Here is a 9,452-nt window from a genome sequence, read left to right on the forward strand (position 1 = left end):
GACAAAATATGTATTGACATTATGTTCACTATGTTCAGAGCATGAGGCGAGGTACACCCTGGACAAGACACCAGTCTGTTGCAGGGCCACATATAGACAAACACACACACAAACACGGGGAGAACATGCAAACTCCACACAGAAAGACCACAGGTGGGAATCGATTCCATGACCTTCTTGCTGTGAGGCAACAGTGCTAACCACTAATCCAATGTGCTGCCCTTAAATAGTTGTTCTGCATTGTTTATTTGGTAAAATAAAAGCTTTCCTATCTGTAAAAATAACACTGAAACCAATATCTTTGTGAAAGGCCGAATGAAATATCAGTTGGGCTCTAGAAATCAACAAATTCCAGAACCCATCTCTATATGTTTGGCAAATTTGGTGGATATCACATTGGGGGGATGGGGTGGAAATCAACATTTTGTCCTTTAAGGTAAATTCTGGGGTTAACTTTCTTCCACATGCCAAGTTTGTTGGAAATCAGGTGAAGGACCTGGGAGGAGTCGTAGAGAAAACAGATAAACCTTGCTCAAAATACATTATGATAACCTTAACACTGAAATGAAAACACGGCTGGTCAACCATTAACATTTACGACGACATGCTGGACCGGCGATTTGACGACTGTTACCTCAACACAGACTCCTCGTCCTCTTCAGAAGTGTTCTTTCTGTGCCCCAGTCCTTTCTTTCTTTCTTTTCTTTTTTAAAGAAGTGCTTAACCTGAAGGTACCAGGACTAAAAAAATTTACTTCAAAGATGGAAAGTGGATGTTTCAAGAATCTTGCATTTGAAGTGAGTTTGAAGACTGATTAGACAAACTGGTGATTTTAAATGGATTTATCTATATTTGTTTTGTTTTGAAATGATGTTGCAGGTGGATGAACAAGATGAGGTTCAGCCTGGTGTGAAGCACAGGAAGATTTCTGGAAGCAGCTGTGTGTCAAAGGAAGACAAAAATAAACCAACCTATTGTGTGGCTGATGTTCCTCCCTGGTACCTTTGTATCTTCTTGGCCCTACAGGTGGGTGAAAGCTGGCAGATGGGCTTGTACATTGTGGTGTGCATGAAATTTCAGCGACAGTTTGCACAAAGGCACATGGGAGACTTGAGCATAGGTTTGATGTTTTCTCATTTTAAAAGTAGTACTTCTCTTTTCCATTCCACCATGAAGCTGTGACTGGAGATCCAACAGTTCCTCCAGTCACGTCCACGTAAGGGTATAAATCAACACTGCAAAAAAAAAAAAAAGGGGGGGTGTCTAAAAAAGACATAATAACACAAAATCTGAGGGAAATGATCTTGCTGCATGGACAGATAATTTCACTTAACAAGATGTCTTGAATTAAGATGGTTAAATCTACAAATGAGCATCTCGAACAGTTAAAATAAGAAATTAACCCTTAAAACAAGATAAATTCTGAAAACTTCTAAAACTTCTTTTTTTAATCTTGGTACACTGCAAATTATTTGTTTTTTATCAAGATTAAAAAAAACTTTACATTTAGATTAGATTTAGACAATTTATCTTGTTTTAAGGGATAATTTCTTATTTTAAGTGTTCGACATGATTATTTCTAGATTTATTTCAAGTGAAATTTTCTGTCTATGCAGTAATAATTTTTGCCTCAGATTTAGTGTTTTTATCTTGTTTTTAGACACCACCTTTTTGCAGTGAGTGTTCTTATGGATGTCTTGGTGGCTTCCCTCACTTGTCACCTTTCTGTATTCAGTATCCAAGTGAATCATCCAGTATTTTAGTTGAATTAACTAATCTTGCAAACATTAGTGTGTCCCTCTTTAATTATTATTATTATTAGTAGTAGTAGTAGTAGTAGTAGTAGTAGTAGTATTAGTATTAGTATTATTATTATTATTATTATTATTGTTGTTGTTGTTGTTGTGTGGCATAGAAATATCACGTACAGTTTACCAGAATGCACTGGAGATTTGAACCGTGATTTGATGTTTTTGCATAAAAAAAGGCCTTTGCGTAGTCTCCAATCACAGCCTTCAATCACAACTGCTCCAGAGTTGCCATGTATGTCTTGGTGGCTTCCCTCACTTGTCACCTTTCTGTATTCAGTATCCAAGTGAATCATCCAGTATTTTGAGTTGAATTAACTAATCGTGCAAACATTAGTGTGTCCCTCTTTTATTATTATTATTGTTGTTGTTGTTGTTGTTGTGTGGCATAGAAATATCAGGTACAGTTTGTCAGAATGCACTGGAGATTTGAACCGTGATTTAATGTTTTCTCATTAAAAAAAATGTCCTTTGCATAGTCTCTCCAATCACAGCCTTCAATCACAACTGCTCCAGAGTTGCCATGGATGAATTTTTGGCTTCCCTCACTTGGCACCTTTCTTGCATGGTCACTTTGAAGAGCTGCTTACTGTAGGCTGATGTACCAAACAGTACCATACTGTATGGCTGTAAAAGGGTGTCTATACAGTACTTATGCAACCCATTATTCTGGTTTTGATATCTTTATTTGAATAGAAAATGTATAGCTGTGAAATAAGTGGAAAATAAATACATAACTTGTATCTTTTCCATAATATGCATCTTAGTTATTAGATTTCACATTCCCTGTCTGTCTTGCATCAACCTGGAAAGTTGCATAGTGCACAGATATAATACTTACATTTTCACTCAACGTGTGCTGTACTTTGAGGAAGTTCATCAGCATGTAACCAAATGTCCCGTCCTCCCCCCAGCACTACCTGACGGCGTTCGGAAGCATCTTCGCTATCCCGCTCATCCTTTCGGAGGGTTTGTGTCTGCAGCACGACAGCCTGACTCAGAGTCAACTCATCAACACCATTTTCTTTGTCTCTGGCCTGTGCACTCTGCTGCAGGTCATGTTCGGTGTCAGGTGAGAATGACATCATGAACGCGTTCCGTTGGAACCATTTTAGTCATTGTGTCCTCCCACAGCAACCAGCATTTCTGGTTGAAAACAAATCCTTGATGTTGGCGGTAAGTCAGGCGGCGATCGCGAGGAAGTCTTAGAAGGAAGATGAAGTAGCCAAAATGCATACAAATGCAATCACTCAGAAACAGATCTGTCAATGCCAAAGTTCAAAGAGGTGTGGAAGATAAAGCCGACAATGTTGACATTTCTTCTGGCTTTCCTCGTGTTGCGTATGTCGATGCCAATCAGTCTAAGGAGTTAATGAGTCTTGTATAATTAGGCAGAGTTGATGACTTGATTAGTATAATTTCCTTGAATGATTGACCTGGAAACCAAAGTCCCTAAGGTCATTGCGAAGGGAATGGTGTCACCCTAGGCTGGTCCACACAGAACTGAAACACGAGATTGTTGACATGAAGACTGTGTGCATCCTGTCGGCGAAGTGGGATCCTTCAGTCATTGAAGCTTGTCTGTCTGTCTGTCTGTCTGTCTGTCTGAGTTAGATATACCTGAGTTGACACACTTTGGTTGTTCTTCCAGTCTGTCTGTCCCTTTACCTGCCTGGGTTAATTCTACATGGCTCAAGACTGTTGGTCCGTCTGTCTACCTGTCTTGGTTAGATCTACCCGAGTTAGCTCTGCCTGTCTGTTGGGGTGAGATCTACCTGAGCTGGCTCTGCCTGTCTGCCTGCCTGCCTGTCTGGGTTAGATCTACCTGAGCTGGCTCTGCCTGTCTGCCTGCCTGCCTGTCTGGGTTAGATCTACCTGAGTTGGCTCTGTCTGTCTGCCTGCCTGTCTGTCTGTGTTAGATCTACCTGATTTGGCTCTGTCTGTCTTCCCGCCTGCCTGTCAGGGTTAGAGCCACCTGATTTGGCTCTGCCTGTCTGCCTGCCTGCCTGTCAGGGTTAGCTCTACTTGATTTGGCTCTGCCTGTCTGCCTGCCTGCCTGTCAGGGTTAGATCAACCTGATTTGGCTCTGCCTGTCTGCCTGCCTGCCTGTCAGGGTTAGCTCTACTTGATTTGGCTCTGCCTGTCTGCCTGCCTGCCTGTCAGGGTTAGATCTACCTGATTTGGCTCTGCCTGTCTGCCTGCCTGCCTGCCTGCCTGTCAGGGTTAGCTCTACTTGATTTGGCTCTGCCTGTCTGCCTGCCTGTCAGGGTTAGATCTACCTGATTTGGCTCTGCCTGTCTGCCTGCCTGTCAGGGTTAGATCTACCTGATTTGGCTCTGCCTGTCTGCCTGCCTGCCTGTCAGGGTTAGATCTACCTGATTTGGCTCTGCCTGTCTGCCTGCCTGCCTGTCAGGGTTAGCTCCACTTGATTTGGCTCTGCCTGTCTGCCTGCCTGCCTGTCTAGGTGAGATCTATCTGAGTTGGTTCTGTCTGTCTTTCTGTGTGTCTGTCTGTCTTTCCCCTTTTTTTTTTACCTGTCTAGGTCAGTTCTACATCACTTAGGATTGTTGGTCTCTCTATCTTCCTGCCTGTCTGTCTGCGTGTCAAACTGTCTCTCTCTCTGGATCTGTTTTTTTTTTAATACATTATAATGAATAGATATATCAGGTGCAGCAATGAGGAAGAGTGATTTATACACAGTCGGGATGGAAAAAGAACACTCGTTCATTCATTGAAAGCTGATGTGATGCACCTGGGTTGTCATGGCAATGAACAAAGGCAAGATTGTCTGGAAGAAAACAGGAAGCCTTCCTGCTGATGTGAGATCTATAGAAAGGAACCAAGCTGCAGGTAGGAGACAGTTAAAGTGTTTGATTTCCACCTGTAAGAGATAAAGCTTGTTTGGACTCACCAGGGAGGGATTAACGGTATTAAACGCATCAGTTTATAGCTTTGAACAGTCAGGTTGATATCTTTTGAGAAATAGATATAATAAATAATCCAGGCTGCTGCATGTGACAAAGCTTTGCCAAATGTCCGCTGTGCAAAGGGAAACATCAGATTTTTCCCTTTTTCTGTCACACACTCCTGCAGGCTCCCCATCCTGCAGGGTGGAACTTTTGTCTTGGTTTCTCCTGCCATGGCCATGCTGTCCATGCCGGAGTGGAAGTGTCCGGCTTGGACCCAGAATGCAACTCTGGTCAATGTCTCCTCACACATCTTCATCGAGGTGTGGCAGACCCGTCTGAGAACAGTGAGCCCATGAAAACCCTTTAACATCACTCCTGTTGATCTCAGCATCTATTAGCGGCAGTCAGTCGGTGGCGTTAACCTTGTCGGGGTTCTGTCTTCTCGTCTGCAGCTGCAGGGCTGCATCATGGTGGCTTCTCTCCTGCAGATACTGGTCGGCTTCTCTGGACTCATCGGCTTCCTCATGCGCTTCATCGGTCCTTTGACGATTGCACCCACGGTCTCACTCATTGGCCTGTCGCTGTACGACTCAGCAGGACAAAAGTGCGGCAGCCACTGGGGCATCTCTGCCATGTGTGTAACCTACCCTTCCTCCTGAATGCCCTATAGGGGAGGTGCTCTTGTTCTTTAAATGTTCTTCTTGTACATGCATACAGGACCTCAGTGCTGGTCATCCTGTTCTCACAGTATGTCTGCCGCGTGCCAATTCCCATTCCCATGTACAGCAAAGCCAAGAAACTGCACATCACCAAGTTCTATGTCTTTCAGATAATGCCTGTATGTTCCCAGAAGAAAAACCATTGTTGTTCCACATTTTGTAGCAGTAAATGCTGACAACAATAATGACATCCGATACTGATTAGATCTTGCTGGGCATTGCGGTATCATGGTTAGTCTGCTACCTCCTCACCATCTACAATGTCCTGCCGTCTGATCCAGACCAGTATGGCTACGAGGCTCGCACCGATGTGAAGGGAAACGCACTGGATCAGGCTTCATGGTTCAGGCTTCCTTATCCTGGTAAGTCCTAAGTCTGTTTCTGCCTTGAATTTGACTTAAAATAAATGGACCTTGGCAAAAGTACCCATGGGTATTAAAACCCTAAGGTCTAGGGAAGATGGGTAGAGTAGGGCCAACAAGAATGTGGTTAGCTTGTTTATGATAGAGTATCCTGGGAAACAGCACAATTCATTGTCTGGGGGAAATTTGACCTGTGGAGGTAAAAATGATTTTAAGCCAAAGTGTCTGAGGCTGTCTGTGGAAACAAAGTCAAGAAACTGACAGATTAAATAACAGGCTTTTAATTCAAGGCCTTGAAGACACACGCAGAGTCAAAATCAGAACAGCAGGATTTTGAATAAGTGTGTCTGCACAGAGCAGTTCGTGTGAGAGCTCTTTGTACACCATCTAGCAGGCACATACACATGAATACAGTTCAACAGTAAAACGAAACTGTCCAACTTTCCCATGCAAACTCTCACAATGAATGTTATCACAGTTTCTGTTGTGCAGGAGATGAGAAGGAAAGTCAGGCAGAAACAATGTGGTTATTAATGCAGCTGCTTAGCTCATTAGGTTACAAGCTTTCACAGTTTTGTGTTTTCAATGTGTGGATTTTCAGTTTTTCCTTCTTTTTTTGCAAGAACAGTTGAAACTGGCAACATAATCACAAATTCTGTAGCTGAGACACTTTTGACTCTACATTCAGGTCAGTGGGGCGTGCCATCGGTGAGCCTGGCAGGTGTGATTGGAATGATGGTTGGAATCATTTGTTCCATGGCAGAGTCTGTGGGAGACTACCATGCCTGTGCCAAGCTCTCCGGCGCCCCACCTCCACCAAAGCACGCCATCAACCGGGGCATCGGCATCGAAGGAGTTGGCAGTTTGTTGGCCGGCGTCTTTGGCACAGGCAACGGAACGACCTCATTTAGCGAGAACGTGGCGGCACTGGGTATCACAAAGGTACATTAGGCAGCCAACACCAAGTGCATGAATCACTGCAGACCCTCAGCACAGACAACACACACAATTAGCTTGTTTGTATGATGACAGGTGGGTAGTCGAGTGGTGATTGCCCTGAGCGGAGTTATCATGGTTCTGATGGGGATGCTGGGAAAAATTGGAGCCATCTTCACCACAATCCCCACTCCCGTGGTTGGAGGGATGTTTCTGATCATGTTTGGAGTCATTGCAGCTGCTGGAATTTCAAATCTGCAGGTACAGTGCAGCATAAATTACAATTCAAATTTCAACCTGATTGTGCTTCTTTGTGCTAGCAGGCTCTCCATCTGCCACCAAAATAACTCGAAGAGTTTTGATACGATTTGGACTAAAGATGGTGGAATAATCAAAGGTCAACCAAGGACAAAACTAGTTTAAAGTCAGTGTCACAAGCCAAGGTTTATTTTTGTCCCTATGTTTGTAAGGGGAGGTGATGGTCCAGTGGTTAAGTGTTGGGCTTGAGACCAGAGGACCTTGGTTCAAATCCCAGCCTGACCAGAAAATCACTAAGGGCCCTTGGGCGAGGTCCTTAATCCCCTAGTTGCCCCCGTTGTGTTCTGAGCACCTTGTATGGCAGCACCCTGACATCGAGGTGAATGTGATGCATTATTGTAAAGAGCTTTGAGCATCTGATGCAGATGGAAAAGCGCTATATAAATGCAGTCCATTTACCATTTATATATAGGGTTTATTTTAAAAGACTCACTCACTCACTCATCCTCAACCACTTATCCGGGATTGGGTCGCAGGGTATTTTAAAAGACTATTTCATATTATTAAACACTAATATGAAGTCATGTATCACCATTCTATGGGTCATGTGACATTTGACCCTGGGTAACCTTGAAATGTCAACATTATTTAGAATGGATCCATTAAAGAACTGGCTAAAGATACACCTGATATGAAGTCATATCACCTTCATATTGGCTATTTGACCTTGAAATGCAACTGTGAAATGTCAAATTCATTTCCACGGGCTACGCTGAGGAACTGGTCAAAGATATGCCTGTGGTTAGTATTAAACACTATTATGAAGTCATGGATCACCTTAATATGGAGCACATGCTCTTTGATCTTGTGTAACCTTGAATGGTAACATTCAAGGTCACAACTCTGTTAGCCAGTATTGATTAAACATGGTGGATGCGTTATCTGTTAGTACAGGATAAAGTGGTTTGTTGTGGTGGTGTTACGCTCTCTGAGAGCATCTTCATGGTTTTCCCAATGATTTAACTGCACTGATGCATCTCATTTTATAGTCCACAGATATGAATTCCTCAAGGAACATCTTTATTTTCGGTTTCTCCATATTTTCTGCTCTGGTCATTCCAAACTGGCTTGGCAAGAATCCAGGTTTTATTGCAACAGGTATAGCGCGTCAACATGTTTACTCCGCATGTTGACACGCGGCAGTGGTGTTTGTCACGCCGCCGAAGTTAAGTGCTCTGGCTTTGCACTGATTTGGATCTCATGCTGCGTTCAGGTGCTGAAGAGGCAGATCAGGTGTTGCAGATTTTGCTGAACACTCCGATGTTTATTGGAGGGTTCCTCGGCTTCTGCCTCGACAACACGATTCCAGGTAAGCCCAAATTGGAGGCGTAATAATGTAAAAACGGGTATTTGTCAGGTTGTGTCTAACGGTCACTCTCATCCTATGATCTCAGGTACCAAAGAGGAGCGTGGCCTCTTATCCTATAACAAAATCCACTTCCAAGACTCCACAGACTCCTCGGCTACAGAGGACATCTACGACCTGCCTTTCGGCATTGCTTCTTTTCTCGCCTCCCGCTCTTGGAGTTTTCCAGTTCCATTCTGCCCATGGAAGGGACGTGGCTCTAAGCACACACACGAAGACAACGGCCTGTCCCACGTTCAGGGAACACAGCACGTGCCCCCCGAAATCATCGGGGTCGCCCAGGAAGCTGCTCTCTGAGGAGAAATGAATGAACAAAACCCCACCTGCCTCTCAGGTCATATGACTGTTTACGATATTACTGGACACTCAGGGATGATGTGTGCTTTGCACCTTTTGACACCTGATGTGATTTAATTAAACCCTATGTACCGGCCAGGGCTTTGCATTCACAGGATGCAGGACTCCTCTGTGTTCCAACGGTGAAGAAAAAATCTGCGGGACAGAGAGCCTTCTCATACCGTGCCCCTGTTTTGTGGAATGGTCTCGCGGCCTCAATAAGACATTCAGATTCTGTGGAGACTTTTAAGAACAGACTAAAGACACGTCTTTTTACTCAGTCCTATGGTTAGAATGTGTATTGGCATATTTTTTAAATGGAGCAGAAACTCTGAATAATTTAGGCCTAAAATCTGCCTTCAGGTCTCCGTGACATCTGTGTTGTATAATTGTTACCATGGTTGCGTGTGTTTTTCTGACAGGAGACTTGTATCTTATTAAAAAATAAGAAAAAACTGATGCTAAAATTAACACTGTAAGACCAGCGGTTACTGAGATACGGACTCATTTCTTTAACTCCGAGTCAGTCGCACCCAGAGCCTTCATTCACTCCTCATATCTCCCGTTTCAAAGGAAATTAAATTTAGCCTGCAGATAAATTTGTTTTCACACAGCCCCGTCTTCCCCACGCTGATATGCGCACTGGCTCCTGAGCTGTTATTGTGTCTCCTTTTGCAGAGATAACTCATCTTCTCAAT

General features: G+C 43.7%; 1 protein-coding gene across 1 annotated transcript; it reads left to right on the top strand.

Annotated features, from left to right (window-relative positions):
• The first annotated feature begins 697 nt into the window (after positions 1-697).
• On the top strand, positions 698-8,819 carry LOC117503468 (solute carrier family 23 member 1-like). Its single transcript, XM_034162701.1, has 12 exons — positions 698-797; positions 880-1,026; positions 2,723-2,880; positions 4,902-5,061; positions 5,170-5,351; positions 5,435-5,555; positions 5,642-5,798; positions 6,487-6,740; positions 6,831-6,995; positions 8,042-8,150; positions 8,266-8,361; positions 8,447-8,819. Exons 1-12 carry the CDS (start codon positions 762-764, stop codon positions 8,713-8,715), a joined length of 1,854 nt encoding a protein of 617 aa, XP_034018592.1. The 5' UTR covers positions 698-761; the 3' UTR covers positions 8,716-8,819.
• The last annotated feature ends 633 nt before the right edge of the window (positions 8,820-9,452 follow it).

This window comes from Thalassophryne amazonica, chromosome 21 (assembly GCF_902500255.1).
Source record: "Thalassophryne amazonica chromosome 21, fThaAma1.1, whole genome shotgun sequence".
In the NCBI taxonomy this organism is placed as follows: Eukaryota; Metazoa; Chordata; class Actinopteri; order Batrachoidiformes; family Batrachoididae; genus Thalassophryne; species Thalassophryne amazonica.

Excerpts from the sequence above, each read along its gene's own strand:
- LOC117503468 (XM_034162701.1), top strand. The coding sequence starts at position 762 with ATGGAAAGTGGATGTTTCAAGAATCTTGCATTTGAA. Across the intron at positions 1,027-2,722 it reads GTATCTTCTTGGCCCTACAG|CACTACCTGACGGCGTTCGG; the intron begins GTGGGTGAAAGC and ends TCCTCCCCCCAG. Across the intron at positions 8,362-8,446 it reads CCTCGACAACACGATTCCAG|GTACCAAAGAGGAGCGTGGC; the intron begins GTAAGCCCAAAT and ends CTATGATCTCAG.